General features: G+C 36.8%; 1 protein-coding gene across 5 annotated transcripts in view; it reads right to left on the reverse strand.

The window, feature by feature from the left end:
• Positions 1 to 21,407, reverse strand: part of LOC139118750 (uncharacterized) — a 56,992-nt gene that overhangs the window by 17,397 nt on the left and 18,188 nt on the right. For 3 of the 5 annotated variants that reach the window (XM_070682178.1, XM_070682175.1, XM_070682176.1), the window contains 15 exons: positions 19,005 to 19,121; positions 16,050 to 16,256; positions 15,511 to 15,723; positions 14,933 to 15,154; positions 10,995 to 11,204; positions 10,006 to 10,236; positions 9,156 to 9,374; positions 8,148 to 8,435; positions 4,693 to 4,845; positions 4,040 to 4,334; positions 3,418 to 3,521; positions 3,082 to 3,245; positions 2,405 to 2,518; positions 2,034 to 2,139; positions 1,640 to 1,712 (listed from right to left, as the gene is read on the reverse strand). In XM_070682178.1, coding sequence (XP_070538279.1) covers positions 1,640 to 1,712; positions 2,034 to 2,139; positions 2,405 to 2,518; positions 3,082 to 3,245; positions 3,418 to 3,521; positions 4,040 to 4,334; positions 4,693 to 4,845; positions 8,148 to 8,435; positions 9,156 to 9,374; positions 10,006 to 10,236; positions 10,995 to 11,204; positions 14,933 to 15,154; positions 15,511 to 15,723; positions 16,050 to 16,256; positions 19,005 to 19,121 — 2,716 coding nt within the window. The remainder of the gene's footprint in view (positions 1 to 1,639; positions 1,713 to 2,033; positions 2,140 to 2,404; positions 2,519 to 3,081; positions 3,246 to 3,417; positions 3,522 to 4,039; positions 4,335 to 4,692; positions 4,846 to 8,147; positions 8,436 to 9,155; positions 9,375 to 10,005; positions 10,237 to 10,994; positions 11,205 to 14,932; positions 15,155 to 15,510; positions 15,724 to 16,049; positions 16,257 to 19,004; positions 19,122 to 21,407) is intronic. The other 2 variants (XM_070682179.1, XM_070682177.1) reach the window with 1 other exon arrangement.

Genomic DNA, 21,407 nt, shown 5'->3' on the forward strand with positions numbered 1-21,407 from the left:
GACCCTAAGGATTACAAAAATGTAGGTTAAAAAAATACATCCATGGGGTTCATGGGAACCCTACCTTCCGACCCGACAATTACATCGGCAAGACAAACGAAACAATAGAGATTCTAAAATGCAGAGCCGCAATGAAACTCAAACCACAGAATATCCTTGCCAGGCAACAATCTTTGGTCAATGCAAAGTTAGTAAAAATATTTAAATACGTATCAGTTATGCATGATTTGGTGAGAGTAAATATGATCATGTAACACTTCATATAAATATCAACAAACCAGTATATTTAACTAAGAATTGCTGAGGCGTTCCCTTTGCAATACCCAAATTGATTCCTTTCAAAATTTTGTTTTCGTCTACTACTTAATTTCATCAGCTGTATATGGCGTTTCAGGAGACCCAAAAATTGATGACTTACAAGACCCTCACTAATTTACCGGAATGCGCTGCCGCAAGGATTGCCCAGTTAACGACGATCCGCAGTGATGCAGGAAGACAAAAGAACACTATAAACCACACTCCAAATGTGCCCCATCAATTCATGAAAGGTTTTACCATTCCTCATGAAGATACGCTTACAAGTTATGGGGAACAGTTTCTACAATTTGATATCGAATTGGCTACCCAGTGGCCACAATGCGGTAGGGAACCTATGGTATATTTTAAAATGTATTGTTGTTTTGCTAGGGGTATTTATAATCTGAAATAAAGATATAATAATAATAACAATAAAGTGAAGGCCTGCAACAGAAGTATATCAGCGGCAACAACTTTAGAGCTAACATACATATGACATCAGCACTTGTATTCGTACCAATAGCGGATGCAGTTAGGGCATTTGAAAATCTAGTCAAGAATTGTGGTGATGACGAACAAACGATTCCGGACTACTCTGCGACAGTTTATATTGGTGAGCAACGTCGGGGCAGAAGACGAGACCAATTATTTTGCCACAAATTGTGGAACGTTCATGATCGCAACATTGAAGACCTGCCAAGAATCAACCATGCCCTTGAAGGATGGCACAACCGTTTTACTCGTGCTATCGGCTCAGCTTATCCATCGATCTGGAAATTCATGGACTGTATCAGAAAGGAGCATGCGACTACTCGTATCACCATAGCACAAATTAAAGTGGGACAAGAGCACCTACTGTAAGAAATAAAAGAATACAAAGTCGCATAGGAGCACAAAAAGGTCATTGTTAATGATAATCAAAATAAAGAAATATAACGTATCTAAGGGGTGTCTCCAACAATCTTACCATGTCGTTTGAAATATCATAGAGTCTTTGCAACGGACAAACAAGATGAAACTGTTTGAAAGTGAAGATAAGTATCTCTTTTAAGAGAGAGGGGTGGGTAAATGTCCGGGTGCAAAATGTCTTTTATGGTAAGTGTCCGGTGGTAAATAGTCGGGGAGGGGGAATGGTAGGTGGCAAAGGTCCGGAGAATATATGTCCCGGGGTTAACTGGCCTGTTACCTAGGTTGCACGTGAAAGGTTAGTTAAATCACCAGTAAAGAGTTGAATTTAACAAGAGCTTCTTTCATTAGGGTAGATTTCTTAAACTCAATGTCCCTTCTTCACGTTGCAACACTGTTGCGATGGATATTATTACCTGTTAATAATTAGGCTCACCTGCAAGGCGGGGGACAATTGCACTCGAGTAAATCCTTCTGGTACAGGTAATAAATCAGTGTTTTGCAAACAACTTTATGGACAAACAAAAATAAACAACATATTAGACGTTAACTACGTAAATATTACACATGTTGTTTCTCTGAAGTATAGGCAGAGTTTGGCAATTATTTATTATCACAAACATAAGTTACAGAATAAAGTGGGTATGATAAAAGATAAGCAATATCAATGTGCTCTGCAAAGCTGATAATTAAGTAGCCTTCGGACAAGTTGACATAAAATTACGTCAAAAAGATTTGAGTATGTATAATTACATGAAAATGCAGAATAGATGTGGGCAATTCATACACAATGACCAGCCATAAGGACACGAATGCTTGCTAGACTTTACCTTGCGTTTCATTCAGGATTAGGCACTGCTGTGCATCGATGCCCAACGTGTCTGTGCAACCGCAGTATACCACTAAGGCATTCTGGAGGCACGCCTTCTCACATGACTGCAAGAAAAAGGAATTTGTCTTGAAAAATGGACGGGGCTACTGTCAACTTAAGTGACACGTTAAGCAAATTGTTCGTGTGATGGTCGTTGAATATTGTCAGCTAAAGTGTAACTTTTACATACACGACCTGAGGAGAAACGGTGGTTAAGATACAGTATCATTCTTATGCAGGTGTCCTTATATGGCGACGCCTATGAAAATTTCATCACTTCTGTTACAACAAAGAAAGAAAGAGTGACAGCTAAGAAATAATTCTTCTTACCGCAAGAGTGTATTGCTCTGACTTATACCTGGAAGCTACGCGATCCTCCAGGCCACTGTCGACCATTTCGTTTGTACAATTTCCATAGGGATACTTTTGACGATTAAGTTTACCCTGGAAGGTAAAGACGCCGTCTTTTATGATATTGCTACAATCTAAATAAGTAAACATTGGATGCAGCTTTGAAGTTTGTAGCAGCTTATGTTGGTGTCCATCTGTTTTTATATCTATGTTTTGGCTTTCCTGTCAGTCTGCCTATATTTTGTCTTTGTCTGTCTTTGGTTCTTTCAGTGGCTTAGCGACTTTTTGGGCTGAAGGTTAGCTAACCAGGAGGTTTCAGATTAGATACGTTATTTCATTGGCGTCTATTGACCATCTGGCCATATCCATAGATAGATAACCAGATCAAGACTAATAAGTCTCTATTACCATTTTTTAGAAAATGATTTGACCCTTTCACGGCTGAACTTGTTCGGTATTGCCTGTGCGTGTCACTCAGCCACCTCGTTTCGTGGGTGTAAGACGGCTGGTTTGCTAAAGAGGGCCTGTAACGGAGTCTAAAAAAGACTAAAGGGTGTATCAGCACATTTGTTTTGTGCTTCATGATCGTCGACAAGGCAAACGTGTCTCCTTTATAAACTTGATACCTAGTTTCTATATAAGGTGAGCAAACTTACCATTGAAAGCGATACTGACGTCACTGTACCTGGCAATGCAAAAAATCCTTGGTCTTCCGGGAAATATTGACTCCCTGGAGGCGTTATTCCTACTACTGCGGCAGAGTCTTGCCCATAAATACTCAAATACTCGTCTTGTTCCGTGAACAACGTCAAAGTCAAACCTAAATATGAACGTAATAAATCAATTTGCATTCTTCTTCTTCCTTTCACAAACTCCATGCAAGTTAACGTTGACGCATGTATGGTATCTAAGGAATCACTCGAAAATGCAAGAATAAACATTCAGACGTAATTGTCTCAATCACGGACCACAGGAATGCCTGTTCTGATTACCTTGGTCAGGTCCAGTGCCTGTCGATTGTCTAGTACTTTTTGGATCCATGTTAAAGTGAAAACAATTGCCATATCGTTGGTCTTGCGAAACTGTAAAATCCTTTCTGAAAAAAATATAGCGAAAAAATGTAAAGCTTACTGTCCAATGTCAAAATTTCAATCCTCGTTAAAAATCTTTAAATTGCAACAATGAAAAGGTTTATTTCAATGCTTTTGCTTATCGAACGACAATAGCCACCCATAATATGTACATTAGAACACTTGTAATCATGTAAGAGTCAATTTTATTAGTCTTTCGGCCATTTGATTTATGTTTCCCAAAAAAGACACAAGACATAAGATTTATGCAGTCTTGTGATGTACACTTTTTTATGGCCGTACGTTTAACTTGAGTGGCTTTGCCTGCAACTGTACTTAGGTTATTTTCTCAGTCGCACTGGTCGCATAGAAGCTTAGGCAGAAAATAACTGGTTTTAAGGTAGAGCTGTGCAGGAAAGTTATGTCTTTATGAGCTCTCTCTCTCTCTCTCTCTCTCTCTCTCTCTCTCTCTCTCTAAATACACCAACAGAAAAACAAGCAAACAAAACAAACAAAACAACACATTTAGCTCATTAATGCTTACTTTGGATCACACTCTTCGCCTGCATACGTACACTGTAGAATGAAATCTTCAGCCTGGTGACCTAACTCACTTATCTCACCAACGCTGAGTTTTAAAACCCTCTCCAGTTCAGATAAATCTGGCGATTTACTAAACATTCTAAATCTTGTCCAGTCGGGTGGATCTTCTCCTTTCACGCGATCAAAGTCGTGGTGCACGTAGACGTTTTCCTCGAAGTACTTGTAGACATCGATGTCATCAGTTATCGACAAAAATGGTGCGTTCCAGCCAGGATAGAAGTGAAACAAACGATTATCTGGACAAAAGCAAATCAGGTAAAATCCTTCAAACAAAGGACAAATTCAATAAAATAATTCTAAGTCAAATGTTCCCGAAACGTTTTAAGCGTTATCTATGATAGCTAAATACTCATAAGCTCGCTTCACCCTGTCGTAAGATTAAGGAGAAAACAAACGCGGTAGGTTACTAGTTAACAAAGGGGCGCTACATTTGCATATGTTGAGAGCGCTAAAAAACAATACTACGTGAAATGACTTCATTGATGTCTGTGTATGTGCTCAAAAACGAAGGCGAATCTTTTAGAATGATTCTCTGTTTATCATGATTGCAAAGCAACATCAAAAGTACTATAAGAAATCGGTGTTAACTCTTACTACTTGACTCTGTATTTGCACACTCAAACTCATCAAAACCATCAACACAGTCGACTATTGTATCGCATATCTGATAAGGGTAGACGCATTCCCCAGACGTACATCTGACGTAGTCAATTGGGCACTCCGTTTCATTGTCTGAAGGAATGAATGCTGCAAAAAAGAAAGAAAATTCAAAACAAAAACCTGCGATGACGCAAGCCATTTCAGATCACATGATAAAAACCAGATATGAACAGAATATGCTCACGTGTTTTACAACAGGTTCATTAATAGTAGTACGCTTCACAGAACAATGAGATATATGTTATCACTATATGTAGCAGGTTTTTTTAAAACTTCGCACAGTACTCTCAGAGTTTAATCACTAATTACAAAACTTTATTTAATATGCGAATGAGCTGTCAATTAACTTGACACTGCTCAATGCTTTATGGGACAATTAGATATCCATCAGATCAACATTTGTAGCACGTTTTATTTAATTTAATGCTGTAATTTTAGATTAATATCACTTATTAAAAAGTTCATTAAATACGCAAATAAACCCTACATTAACTTGACACTGTTCAATGATTCATAGCACAATGAAATATTTATAAAGTCAATATCTGTAGCAAGTTTCACCAAATTTTAGTGCCGAAATTTCAGAGTTATATACCTAATTACAAAGTTTATTAAATATGCAAATGAACCCTTTATTAACTTTATACTACTAAATGCTTTACAACACAGTTAGATATCTGTCGTATCAGTATGTGCAGCAGTGTTCATCACATTTGATGCAGTTATTTCGGAGTTATATGACTAATTATAAGACTTCATGGAATATGCAAATGAGCTAATTATTAACTTGACACTGCTCAATGCTTCTCAGTACAATTTGATATTTATCAGATCAACATCTGTAGCAAGTTTCATCAAATTTAATGCTTTAATTTTGGAATAAAATCACTAATTACAAAGTTCATTAAATATGCAAATGAACCCTTAATTAACTTCACACAACTAAATGCTCTACACCACAATTAGATATCTGTCGGATCAGTATCTGCAGCAGGTTTCAGCACATTTGGTGCAGTTATTTTGGAGTTATACCACTAATTACTAAACTTCATAAAATATGCAAATGACCTATTTGTTAACTTGACACTGCCAAATGCTTCTCAGTACAATTAGATATTTATCAAAACAATATCTGTACCCAATTTCACTGACTTGGGTGCTGTAATTTCAGAGTTATATACCTTATTACAAAGTTCATTAAATATGCAAATGAACCCTTAATTAATTCTACACTACTAAATACTTTACACTACAGTTAGATATCAGTCGGATCAGTATCTGCAGCAAATTTCATCACATTTGGTGAAGTTATATCGGAGTTATATGACTAATTACAAACCTTCATAAAATATGCAAATAAGCTATTTATTAACTTGACACTGCCTAATGCTTCTAACTATAATTAGATATATATAAATCAATATTGTTGCAAGTATCATCAAGTTTAGTGCAGGAATTTCAGAGTTATCTCACTAATAACAAAAGTTCATTAAATATGCAAATGAGAAGATAATTGACATGACACTCACAGTATCATCATAATGTTCTTAGATTGTCATCTGTGAAAAGTTTCATGAAATTTTGTGCAGTATTTCTTGCTATATGTCTACACTGTCATTACCGTCTCCATAGGGAAACCATTGTATGGAAAATTCGATATTGCATAACTTCATTAATATGCAAGCCACACTAACCAAAATCTAATCAGTTCTTGCAAGTAGCATATGGTACATGTCTACCAAATCTGACTTGAATCCGTTCAGGCGTTTTTGAGTTATCGTGTAAACAGACAGACAGACAGACACACACACACACACACGGACAGACAGACAGACATCGCTATGACAATAGCCCACGTGTTTACACACGTGAGCTAATGACATCAAACTGTTGCCAAGGACTTTGGTAAACTACTTAAAAATTGTGACTGCAAATTTTGTTTAAGTGCAATTTCATGAATGACTAGAAATGTTTAGCAATGGTAAAACCCTTGACACTATGAACAAGTAAGATAGTGCATGACGGACTACTAAAAGCTTAAGAAAGTATATGCTTAAGACTTGAAGGTAATGCAATTTTTGACCTTAAAAACCTAGAGCTGCAGTGGTATGAAAAGGGGCCTGATCCTTATCAAATGTACCAGTATGTTTTTCGAATCTCAATAACGTACTTCATCTTTGCAAAGACGGTTACATTTGTGTTGAAATGATAGCACTCTGTTTTTCGTCCAAATTTGATGCCGGAGGCATTATCGAAACATGCTGCTTGTAATACAGGTTTGCAAAAACGCTGATGTATTTTAAGGCGAAATCATACATCTTTATATGAAAGGCATACTACCTGGGCTGTTATTTCTATTTTATGACACATCGGGTGATATTTCATGTGTCGGCATAGGTGAAGGAATTTTTAACGTTCTACCCCTGTTCCGCTTGTCGTTGCATTATATAAGTAATTTAAAGAAAAGAACTTTTCTCCCATTTAGACCTTACTAAGGTTCTGAACATGGTTAGCAGGGGAAATTATTATTAATACTTCTAAAAAGAACGACAGATCATAGTCGAGAAGCTAGCAAAGTTGTTCAAAATAGAGGAAATAAAAAAATTAAAAACTTGCTCTACCGGCATTACCAATAACATGGCAAGAAGGAAGTTCCTCATCATACGATTACATAAATACAGAAACACTTCTCATCGCGTTAAAGATATCACTCTGGTTTGATAATTGAGAAGAGGAAGTGCGGAAGCATGCTGGGCATCGATTTCGAAGACGGCGATGATGAAGATGGTTGGTGAATTTTTCAACTGACTTGTTATGAAACCTAATTTCGTTAATTTTTTAAATTGACAACTGTAATACTAAAACATTGCTGTATAAATGGACTCTGTGAATAGCAACCTCAGGCTACATGACGGTATGTTTCATTGGCGCAATTTTACTCATATTAGTTCGCCGGAAATTATCAATGAAGTCTGTTTACTCTAATATTGGACTGACTAATGCGATAATTTTTGTTGAAGAAAATGTCACTTCCTTGGACCATGCCGTTTGCATAAAAGAAAGCTTATTACCTATTACACCATGCAGTATATCGATGGCGCTAATGCAGCGAACTGATGATTGGTCTAGACGTACAATTAATCGTAACATATTCGCAATATTACTACTCTTTATGTACTTTACACGTCATGCTAGGTTCAAAAGACAATAGCCTTTGCTTTGGCCTCTCGTCAGGGCAGGTCAAATGATTGAGACGATGATACGTCAAATAACTATGTGACCGCTGCCGTCAAATTAATATGTGACCGCTGCCAAAGTGCTCCCATCTTGCAAAAAGGATTAAAACAACAAGGTCAAATTAGGATTAAAAAGAGAATATCTTTTCATACCACTCATACGTAGTTTCTGATAATGCACGGTTCCAGGAGAGTGAACCACTTGTAAGCTATCCATCCCGACCTTCTTGCGATGGATTCTGCATGTCTTGGAATCATAGTGGAAATCAAAGGAGTGACATTCGTATCGTTTCCAATTTAAGCACTCAGAGAGACATTTATCCAGCGGAAGATTTGAGAACACGTCCGATGAATTGACAGGCAGTGCCTTTTCCTCCTGGGGTTCGAACATGGCAAACATCCGAGGCTTAAGGATGTCTATGGATTCGCTTGGTATAAACTCTACAAAGGAATGGAACAATTTTATCTGAAGAAGTATGTAGGTCAAACAGCGCAGCGGTATAAACAACTTAACTGCTGCGTAATGAGGATCTGCCAAGCAAAAAACAGAATCTAAAATATTAAACCTTGATTATGAGTGTGTTAATGAGTTGATAGAGTTATTCAAATGCGGAAAGTCCGTGGTTTACAGCGAACGCTATAATATTTGGAATACTAAAGTTGATAAAATTATATCAACATCCGCTATTTTCTTTCTAAGATTAGAACATTACTCCAAATACTGATAGGGACTTATCAACTTTGCCATCCCAAACATCATGCATCTACTGTAACGTTTTTGGTGTTATTCATGTCAAACACAGCTCTATTTGATGCTTGGAGAGTTCTTGAGATTATTATCGAATAAAACGACCGTATAAAATTTAAAACCATTCGAACACATTTTGTCATACTAAGGTCATGTTTCAAGGGAATTTCTGCATGAGGAATTTTCTGACAAATGCGAAAGACGCACTTGGTCGCATCAAAGAACATATGCTCGCTGTCCGAACGATAATTTTGTCCTGAACTTATATATGAGCTTCTCTTTCTGCATTTTAATAAATGGTGCCTTTAAAATAATAAAGTAAAATCCCAATAATATTTTGAGTGACTGTTGTACTAAACACAGCTGTGCACTGCAACTCTCTACATGTGCATATGATTAACTAGCAAACATACCCTTCGCATAGACTTTGACTTCGCAGAAATGTAGGTAATCCACTCTTTCAGGGTCGTTTTGAACGATGACATACCGACCCAAAATGGGAATAATACAGTCTCTGGTTATGGTCTTGTCCCACATATCCTCATCCGTTATCTGCCCTCCACATTGGATGTTTTTGGTTAGTTCTTCTCTATGGTAACCAATTCTTATTAAAGCTCCCAAAATTCTTGATGCTTAAAAGGTAGAAAGGTAGGATTGTAGTCTGTCTGTATGTCTGTCTGTATGTCTGTATGTATGTATGTCTGTATGTCTGTATGTCTGTATGTATGTCTGTATGTCTGTATGTATGTATGTATGTCTGTATGTCTGTATGTCTGTCTGTATGTATGTATATATGTATGTATGTATGTATGTATGTATGTATGTATGTATGTATGTATGTATGTATGTATGTATGTATGTATGTATGTATGTATGTATGTATGTATGTATGTATGTATGTATGTATGTATGTATGTATGTATGTCTATTTCCCTATTTATTCATTCACCAGTCGATCGATCTTTTAATGTGCTAGGCAGGCAGGTAGGTAGGTAGGTAAGTAGGTAGGTAGGTAGGGATGGAGGGATTCATGGATGCATAGATGCATGGATGCATGGATGTATGCATGCGTGCATGCATGCGTGCATGCATCCATGTTTAATAGTATGTTATATATCTATCCATGTACCTTTCATTATTTGTACATATCTGTCTGTCTGTCTATAGTGCTGTCTATTTAGCCATGAGCGATACGTATTGTGTTCAGTTTTTGCTGTGATGATAAGATATTGCTCTTAAGATAGCGAGACTTGATCTACTTACAGCAACAATCGTAACGGTTGATTATGACCACTTCGTAGACAGCATAAATTTGTAAGAGGTCTACAAACCACCACGCGCCCTTCTCATTGGCAGAGTGTATGCAGCTGAGACCTGACTCCAAAGCCGGGTTTTCATCACCATCGACAGCTCTGCCTGCAACGTGTGTGTAGTATGTACTGCTTTGCTCTGCCGGTTTATGAAGAGCTACGTTTGGTAGGTACTCAACGATATCTAGAAAAGAAATTTGCATAGATATAATGCAATCAATGATAGCTGACCAACGCAGAGTAATTCAGGCGAAGTGGTTGCAAAAGATAAATTTTCATTGACTTTGCGGAAAATTGCAAAAGCCAGTTTATGGATAAAGTTTTCTGAAGTCTCGGCAAAATTTTGTCAAATTCACTATGTACAAGTCTTGAAAATATTTTTTTAAAAAGGACAACATTTATTAATTTCAAATTAATAAAAACATGGATAGGGCACCTGCATCGAATATGGCATTTCAAAATGTAACATAATGTTGCTTCATTTTTGCACGACAGGTAAAATGTTTGAGGCTAGTGCAAAACCCAAAGTGCTTGGTTCAATGCATATGACGTTCAAGTTCAACATAAAGCATATGGAAACAATTTCGAACGAGTGACCTGCTTGACTAGTGTTTCGCTTATTCCACAATAGTTATACATCCGTCGGTGACACTCACAACTTGTAGCTTCTCATAAGGTAAAAGTTGTTTTTAAAGCGAAGGTTTATTATTTCCAAAAGCTCTTCCTTTCCTCCAGTGTACACGATAACCACAATAGCCACTATGTATTGGGCATAACTCTCTTTCATCTGTAAAAGTTGAACTTGCAAACTCATGCCATGTCTTAGAGTAGATAGATAATTACCGACACGAAATGATAAGAAACCGCAAAAAATACTTTTAAACTGAATATGATATTTTGCTGATATATTGCATGCCAGGAGGTTCAAGAACAAGTTTTCACCTTCGCCAATGACTTCGACTTCACATAAACTGAGATAATCGGTTTTATTTTCCAGTTGTATGGACACAAAACGACCTCTTAGGACGCATCCAACCTCTGCCGCGGCATTTGAGTCGATAGTGTCTGCGGTTATGGTTTCGCCGCATTGTGTATTGTTTACAATGACATCACTATTACCAATTCTGACAACTGCTCCGTGGAGACGATCACCTAACGTATAGGACGAAAAAAAGATGACTCGTACAAAAGTAAAAAAGTGCTCTCAAAATGTTATATATTATATATTCCAATGATTATGTATCAAATTGTCGAAAACAGTGGCCTGAAGCATTTCACACTTCAACAAGAGGTCATTGAATGCATTCTTAACTAGGCGGGGTGAAACCTGGTCCATGTGACTGTATCAGTTACACAGTCAATTCTACGCCCATTTTGATCATTTATCCATTAGAAGGTGGTTAGCAGGTAAACGTTTCTAAATAATGACACACATACACACACACACCACACGTATACTTACATATACACATAAATTATATATATATATATATATATATATATATATATATATATACATATATACATATATATATACACATACACACACACACACATATATATATATATATATATATATATATATATATATATATATATATATATATATATTATATATATATATATACTCTCCTACTCTACCTACTCTCTGTGCCCAAGTTCAGAGGTTGCCATAAAGCCATTATGGTGATAACCGGGAGGGCACATTGTATACATTTTGTGTGTGTATATATATATATATATATATATATATATATATATATATATATATATATATATATATATATATATATATATATATATATATATATATAAAATATACAACGCCACTGTCACCATACACGATGATCAGAAACACTTTATCGGACTCACAGACTCAACTTTTAACACATACCACAAGTACACATTCAAAACAGCCAAGCACAGAAACAGCACCACAGGACTTTCAAAATTCATATGGAAACTTAAAGATAACAACAGAAGCTACGATATCAAATGGTCAATCATTGACAGGGCTCCCCCATATTCGAATAAAACTAAACGCTGTAACCTGTGCATAACAGAAAAACTCCATACAATCTACTCAGACAGCAAATCAACCCTCAACAAGCGAACAGAATTCCTCTCAAAATGCAGACACAGCAGCAAATTCCTCCTCATTAATAACTGACCTGACATTGGCCGCAACCGCTCATTTGCATATGCATACCCACCTGCTACAATAAAAACAGACCTACTCCCGCCAAATCCCCACTCATGATGATTGCTTAGCGCATGAAACAGCCTGTAGTGACAACTACAAATTCACACACACACACACACACACACACACACACACACACATATATATATATATATATATATATATATATATATATATATATATATATATATATATATATATATATATATATAAACTAAATTGAAAAACACACAACTAACATCTGAGTGTCTCTGCACAGCAAATTTTGGGGGCTTGAAAAAATGACCCATGTAGGACTTGAACTCACGTCCCCCGAATTCAGTTTGGATGCTCTACCAACTGAGCTAACGGATCAGTTCAAGTTGGTTTGACGTGCGCGTCCTGTCGGCCTTTTTTCTTCCCCGAATGAGACCTCAGATTTACACTGGTTATTCTCTCGCAAGAGTTGTTTTAAGGAACGAAAAATTTGCTGTGCAGAGACACTCAGATGTAGTTGTATGTTTTTCAATTTAGTTTCTACATTAAATTTCCAAGCTACACAACTCTGGGGAACCTGTCATATTTCAATAACACGTTTCTAGTTATATATATAAACCTGTCATATTTCAATAACACGTTTCTAGTTATATATATATATATATATATATATATATATATATATATATATATATATATATATATATATATATATATTAATATATATATATATAAATATATATATATATATATATATATATATATATATATATATATATATATATATATATATATATATCGAAGTATACAGATGTCCTCGAGGGAAATTACAGTGCTCAATGCAAAAAAGCAGAGCGTTATAAATAAACAGATTACTCCAGTACAAAGTAATGAAATCTATTACTTAAGTTTCATGCATCTTGCAATCCTCAGATAGAGTGAAAGGATTACTAGCTCGACACTCTTACATATATGATCGGGACAAACCATTCTATTTGTAGGTAGTGTTAAAATTCGATAAATAATATTTGTTTTGGTGGCGACATTTTGAAACCAACTCAGAGCGTATATATATACACGTTGAAAAGAGGCTCACTGACACTCTGATTTATTTCTTGCGCACGACTTTTCGCTCTATAGCTAGCGTCTTCAGGTGAATCTCAAAAGTGTGATGACGTGTGATCTCAGTATGCCTTTAAATTGCAAGATAACAATGAACTTTGTTCGATTTAGCGTACATAGTAGTTAGTTGATGTTTTTGAAACCTTCAAAAATACATTCCCCGTGTAGAAGACTTTAAAGGGACAGTAGATGATGTAAGGATAGAAGTGCATTTCCATAAATAAACATAACATCACAAGGATTATATGTCAGAAAATAAACGTTGTCCGAACCTCCTTTGTGATTACCTGTAAAGCGCCCTCTATAAACTCAAGCAAACTGTATTTAGTCGGGTTTTCCTTTGTTCCCACTCGTGCCTTTTTCTATCACCCATAGCCAAGATAAGCCATAGCTTATCTGTTACGTTCCTTCTTGTGTGCTATACATTTCTTTCCAATTCAGATTGCAATGTTATATTTATTTAGTCAAATCCACTTCTATCCTTGCATCCTTCACAATATTTTCAAAATCTTCAACCCAAGCAATGTATTTTTTGAGGCTTCAAAATCATTCATCTAATTACTAAGTATGCTGAGTCGAACAAATTTCACTGTTATAAACTTGCAATTTACAGGCATACTGATATCTGTGCATTTCAGAACTCTCTCTATGTTCAACTGAAGAAGATCTGGCTAACGAGCAAAAGGTCGTATCCAAGAAATACATCTAAGTCTATGATGAAATAACCAGCGTGTCAACATGCTCCTTTTCCGCGTTTATTGATTTATTAGAGTGAATTTCAAAATAGTTTGGCATTACAACGTGCTTGAATGATAAGAAAAACGTTTCTGGTCATAGAAAATAACGCCAACTGTATTCATCACAAACGTTCTGCTTCGATTAATTTTACGACAATTTAACCTAATACGACGTTCACTGTGGTACAGTCAACATTGTCAGTGTAACCGCCCCAATTAAAAAAAACCCACCCTTACATTTGATGTTGAACATTCTCATATTACCTTCACATTTCCCGTCGATGAAACGGCATAGAACGCTAACGATAGTTTTTTCGGTACAGTGTGTATAGGTCGGTACAATGAGTGGTATTTCCTACACTCAACGTGTTTCTGTGAGTGAGAAGAGTGGACGTCGTATTGGGCCAGATTGTTGCAAAATCTACCAATAGGAGAACGTTCGAAATGGATGCAGTTGGCAGGATGCAGTTTATAATCACCCAAACACGTTGTAATTCAAAGCTGTTTTGAAATTCACTATAATGCGTTGTACAATCCACTTGGGATCTCCTGCCCTGCGATGCTGTTATATATATATTATATATATATATATATATATATATATATATATATATATATATATATATATATATATATATATATATATATATATATATAGTGTGTGTGTGTGTGTGTGTGTGTGTGTGTGTGTGTGTGTGTGTGTGTGTGATTAGATTCGAGCGCAGATCTACATTCACCCAGGGACCATAGATGACCGTACCATTCGATACTTAGGTGCAGAAATCGACACAAAGTCGTCGTCTTCATGAAGGGATGTTAAAACAAACGACGATAACACTCACCACAACAGTCCGCCCTGTTTGTAACAATGACACTATAGATTTCAAATTCTCCTCCAAGATCGACTTTCCACCAAGGCTGGTACTCTTTCTGAGTTTGCGTACAACTTCGGTCATTGTAGTTGTTACTGTTGTCTCCGTCCACTGCTTTAACAGCGCTGCCATACGCGAAGGTACTACTTTGAGTGGCCTTTTGGTCCAGGGCCAAATTCCAGTACTTCAATTCTGTTCATCACAACAATATTAAATGCCATTATATTTAATCGACCTCATTAGATGTCATAAGATATCCAAAGGAAACTTAATAAATAATGTTAGAGTATTTGCTTCGTTCTTTGCAGTCAGATTCAATAAAATCTAAATTCTTCTTTTCATGACATCTTGGCCTGTCAAATGTATCAACTGCAGTATTTCTGTTCTTGCGGTCGTTTGTTCGACAAAATATATTTGACAAAGTCGTCTCTTTATTACCTGTCTGATCTCTCTAGATAAATGAAATCTAACATTTCTCTCGGCAAAAAATTATTAATATTGTACGAAGGAAAGACTATGGGTCGAATAGGTGGCTGAAACATAATCACCTATACCCATAACGTCGACCTCACAGAGGCGCATATCTTCGGACTTGTCTTTGATTTGTATGCTTACATATCGACCTGCAATGGCTGACGGCGTGCACTTTATTGTAAAAGATTCGGCCTGGGTCTCATGATCCTCGACGCCAGTGTAACATATTGGGTTTTCGGTTACATGCCAGTCTAACCCAATTTTTATTTCACTTCCGGAAAGTCGTGCTGTAAATAAAATGTCGGTTTATACGATGTTAATGTAAGGGTTTGAAGATCTTAGGGCCATGATCTAACCTACAATTATGGCTTGCTTTGAACAAAACCAATGCATACAACACTAAACTTGAAATAAAAAACATGCTTGACATTTCTCAGTTGTTGAATTCGAATAGGCAGCAAACTTAATATCGAAAACTGCTTAAGATATTAATTTAAGGATTGACTTAACCGTTCTGACACTGGGCCCGCATACAGTGCATTCTAAAGTCATCAAACACATACGGCGTACAGTCTCTTTGTTGCTTTTGGGAACACCACAGAGCATAACTTACGGTTCCAAGTCGGCATGTGTGTGATTCTGATTTCATAGACGAGATAAGTCTTTCCAAGATCCACCAACCATAAGGGCTCATACTGTTCTTCGCTGTGTGCACACGTGGAATCATTGCCATCCACGGCTTTTTCAGACCCACTCTCCCAGTAGCTTCTTCCTGACTGCCATGTATGTTTATGACTAGCGACATTTCTTACCTCAGGCTCTGCAAATAAAGGCAACTGAAGGTAGAATGTGCCTTTGGGACAGATATTCGGACTCTAAAATTTGTTCGCACTGCGGGGACAAAGTTTAAAGTTCTTTGAATAAGAACAATTTTCCGTGTCTTAGTTTGGAAAAATCGTAAACTTTACTTTTCCCCATAAACTTAACACAGGGATGGTGGCCTTTCTTCGAAATATGGGTACTGGTAAATTTGAGGCAATTTGATTATCTAGTACCGTACTTCGCATGGTGACCGACCCATTCATTCTTTATTTTATAAGGAAAAGTTTGAAGTTTAATTTTGGAAATTTGAGCAAAAAAGTTAAAGTCTTTTAATATCGAGGCGTTTACTACTTGAATAAGATAAGAGACCCACTCTCCCAGTAGCTTCTTCCTGACTGTCATGTAAGTTTTTGACTCGCGAGAGCCAATCACGCCACCTGTGGTCATATGCTTTGATGCGCTTGCAACCGTGCATAACAGCATGTGATCACAGGTGGCGTGATGAACTGTGTGTACTGAGCTAGCTAAAAACAAACACACTGTACAGAATGATTTACAGGTCTGTCACTACTCTAATCAATGGAATATATCATGCAAATAAGCTTTGCATACATTTTACCTTTCCTGCTGTCATCGGCTGATAACCGATGAGTAAACGAGAATCAAGGCAGGTTTCAACCGGATTAAAATGACAACATGTGGAATAATCAACGGGTCGGTCACGAGCCACGTGGAAGGGAAACACATATTTGTTTGCGCACAAACTGGTAGTGTTGGATTTGCAGGTCTATCACTACTCTAATCAATCGAATATATCATGAAAATAAGCTTTGCATACATTTAACCTTTCCTGCTGTCATCGGCTGATAACCGATGAGTAAACGAGAATCAAGGCAGGTTTCAACCGGATTAAAATGACAACATGTGGAATAATCAACGGGTCGGTCACGAGCCACGTGCAAGGGAAACACCTATTTGTTTGCACACAAACTGGTAGTGTTGAATTGTCGTCGTTTGAAGTCGCCCCGTATCGTTTCGTTTTTCGGAAGTTTGGACACATATGTCACCCTAGACTTGCACCAAGTCTGTTTGCATGTAATTATCAAAACACAATAAATTGAAGGAATGAAAATCAGCAGACTGTCAAGCCAGGTAGTAGACTAGTGCTTAGATCGTGGGGTGAACGCCTTGCCCCCACATTGCCCGGAGAGTAACTGCTCTGACGAGACAAGCCAAGCGACTAGGGGCCAGTCTCAGATAACCATGCAAAAGTATGGTCATTACAGTTTTCTAACTTATTGTTGTAATGGGGGAGCCAGTGCAAATGTTACTCGATCAAGGCCTCATACATATCAACAGTGCAACGATGGTCAGGTCAAGTTCAACGTTCTACAGTCTTGAAGTGAAGTATTACTTTTTCATCATCAATTACTGCGCATGTATAATGTTTTAATGTGTATGAGAGTAAAATAAAGAGAAAGTGGCTGCATTACAGCTATTTAATGTAGTCTTTTGATGTCTGTTTAATTTTCAGTTTAGTATTATAGTAAAATTGTAGATGTTTTTCATTATAGTAAAATTGTGTTCCTGTTTTTTTCTGTTGCATATATTGTTGTTTTATTATGTCTTATGTGTTGACTTGTGGCTTCTTTTGTGTCTAAGACCCTAAATCGACAGGTTCTCTTAAAGTGGGTGTCCGTACTTAGTTCTTGTCACAAGGCTACCGTACAGTACACACAGACAATATATTTCAATTTTTGTGGCACAACAGAAGTCGTACGAATTTTTTTGTTGGTGCAATCGCGTCAATCATTTTGCAGCAACAAATTATTATCATCATGGAGGTGCGTGATCACATATATAGCAACATCGACAACGCCAGGCGACTTTCATTGCAAATAGTCACGAAGAATCACGTGAATTACTACGTTGCCAGCTTATGAGTAGTCAATCTAAGAACTGGACATGCAATCTTATTGATAATGCATTGAAACACAGAAGCCGCAAGACGAACAAGTCTGTAAATCTCCCGATAGCTCCACCACATCATGATCAGAAAAATCAGTCGCGAATACTCTATTACATCGCGTTCACAAAATTAGATTTTATTCACAGACTTCGACAATGTCTAGTTTGCTGCATTTTTCTTCCTTTTCGTGTTAGCTTAGCCATTCAAGTTTTTTTATGAAAATGTTGATAATGTTGCATTACTGCCGTATTCAAATTACATAACCTAAAAATAGGATGTTCGATGATATAAGAATTGTTGAAATAAATTCGCTTCGCGATACGTTAGCGTTACACGCTAAATTAATATTTATAGCATAACCATAAGTCCTATTCGGGGATAGTTTAACCTTCCCAGAGTAGGAATTAACCTCCTCGTATGATATAATAATAATTTTTCAGTCACGTGATTTACCACAGAAGCGGTTTGAACCGGTTTAACTATCACTTTCAAAATAGAAACTGTGTGTTTACGTGCAGATTAAATTGTAAGCAATAATGCTGTTTCGGCAAAACCTTTTTCACGATACATTAGTGGAAAAAAATCGCAAATAAATGTTGGGTTTTTAAAAATATTATTGTATAAGCTTATGGGGAAAGTATTAACTGGGTAACATTTCAGTTGTATATTGTCTCAAGAAATGCCTTTGGCAAATGTTATATGCTATGACGTCAATCTTGGTAGGAACTTTAAATAATACGTATTCATTTTATAAAGGAAATAGACATAGCACCTTACCACATATAATTCCACTTTCATCACTTCCATCCAGACAATCGAACAAATTGTCACATGTTTTCAGATTAGAGATACATTCTCGTGACATAAGACACTGGAACTCTTCTTCTAGGCATTCTACAAGTGAATAGACGATTCCCTTCATAGATTTGAATGTCTCTAAATAACATGATCACACGGCTCCTCATTCACACACACAAACACACATAAACACACGCACACGAATACATAAATACATGGATTGCATACATACACACATACATACATACATACATACATACATACATACATACATACATACATACATACATACATACATACATACATACATACATACATACATACATACATACATACATACATACATACATACATACATACATACATACAAACAATATTATAATTACAGTATTAGCATGGATAATTGCCTGTACTTTAGCTTAATATTGCATTTACAGATGAATACAGTAAATAACCCGCTGCTTGTATTCAACAAGCCTGTATTCTTGTGTACTCATTTGAGTCTATGGGCATTGTTCTATAATACAGGCGGCACAAAAAGGGTTAATTTATCTTTGTTATTATACACCTAGCGTCTGTAACCTATGGAGTTTCGTCGCACATTAAGTTTCAGTATCAGAAGACGCGGCGGAGTCCAATAACTTTGACGCAGAGTACAATAACTTTAGGTGTTATTGGACGCCATTTGACCTTTGACTTCAAAACACCTTCACGTCAACACGGAGAAAAAAGGAGAGACAATTTCACATTTTTTAAAAATATATACTTCTTAGCATTCAGTACTCCCAAATCAAATCGTGGTCAGTCCAAAACCTGTGAATTGTAGTGATATTATGCTGCTGACGTACAATTTCTACCGTGTGCACTGCGCAGCGCGGGTTGAAATTTTCGTTCTGCGCGCTTAGCGGACGCGCTCAACGCGTTCCCAGTCTGCTCGCGACCGCTCAGTACAGTGCGCGACGAGCATCCAAAAGACGCCTTAATTTCGATTTTTTTCTTGTAAAGTTGGACTAAAAAGGTGTATAATAATAAGGTTATTCCCAAAATACCGGGATTTATGTCCTCGCACATCGTAGGCTTCGGTATCGTCCTCGATGCTACGCGTCTCGGACAATACCTCCGCTGCTCGATGTACTCGGACATTAATCGCGGTATTTAGGAATAACCTTGTATTGTTGCCTTTGATGTAATACATACATGCATACATTACAATGATCTCCAACAGACGTGTTCAAATGTAATTTTGATATTGACAAGACAAAAACACACTTTTGCTTTACCGTTCTTAGATAGTGAAATTATCGGTCTAACATTCTACAAATATCAAACCACAAATTACTATTGAATGTGAAATATTATGAACACCAAAGGAATAATGAATTACTGATTTATGCGTCATTTTTTTATAAACACAATCAATCGGGACGCATTATCGATATGCTGAAATTATTTATTGAAGTTTGCTTGTCCTTCAGATAAACTTAAAATTTCAACACTATTACCATGTTACGCTGGTTGCATAGTGGTAGGCAAGAACAAAAACCAAAGCATTCTATATCCATACGATATCCAATATCAACTTTCACCAGTACGCCAATTGTAATCGAATCAACTCTACCAGCATTTCTGCTAGTCTGAAACCTTATCCACGGTAAACAAGATGGAAATAGCAGTTCATGAGATTAAAACTGGATGGCACTTGACAAACCAAAACTCAATGAAGGTAAAACCGAAGTTCTTGTAATACGATCTCACTATAACCGATAACCTCGTCCTATTGACCCCATGAACATCGGATCTTGTTCTGTTGAAGTTGTCAACTCTGCAAGGAATATCGGTGTGACATTTGATAAAAATTAAACACTATGAGCACATTAAACGGGCACCAGCTGTAACTTGTGGCAAGTTTTTCAGTATTCTGCTTCTGTGGATCAACTACCGTGTCTGACCCTTATCCGTTTGTCATGCTGAAATTTCGATTAAATATTCATTTTGTCAACACAGCTTGTATGTGTGTAGGGATCACTGTTTATTGTTTACACATGAATTCTAGTCCGGACTACACCGATCAAATTACTACCATCTCCGTCAAATAACCTATACTAGCCAATACCTAGCCAAGGAACTTTGTCACGTGTCGGTCCATGCCCTGATCACATCAAAACTACATTACTACACTCCTGTCTGATTTACATCAGCTTCCATTCTTCCACTTCAGCGTACCCAGAATTCTGCAACCAGAATTGTGTCTTGCACCAGGAAGTCTGACAATATCACACCCATTCTCAAGAAATTACACTGTTACCGGTACACAACAGCATCCAGTATAAGAATCTCCTCATCGCATTTAAAGCTCTGAACAACAATATTCCTTCCTACATA

This window comes from Ptychodera flava, chromosome 19, assembly GCF_041260155.1.
Source record: "Ptychodera flava strain L36383 chromosome 19, AS_Pfla_20210202, whole genome shotgun sequence".
NCBI classification, from domain to species: domain Eukaryota; kingdom Metazoa; phylum Hemichordata; class Enteropneusta; family Ptychoderidae; genus Ptychodera; species Ptychodera flava.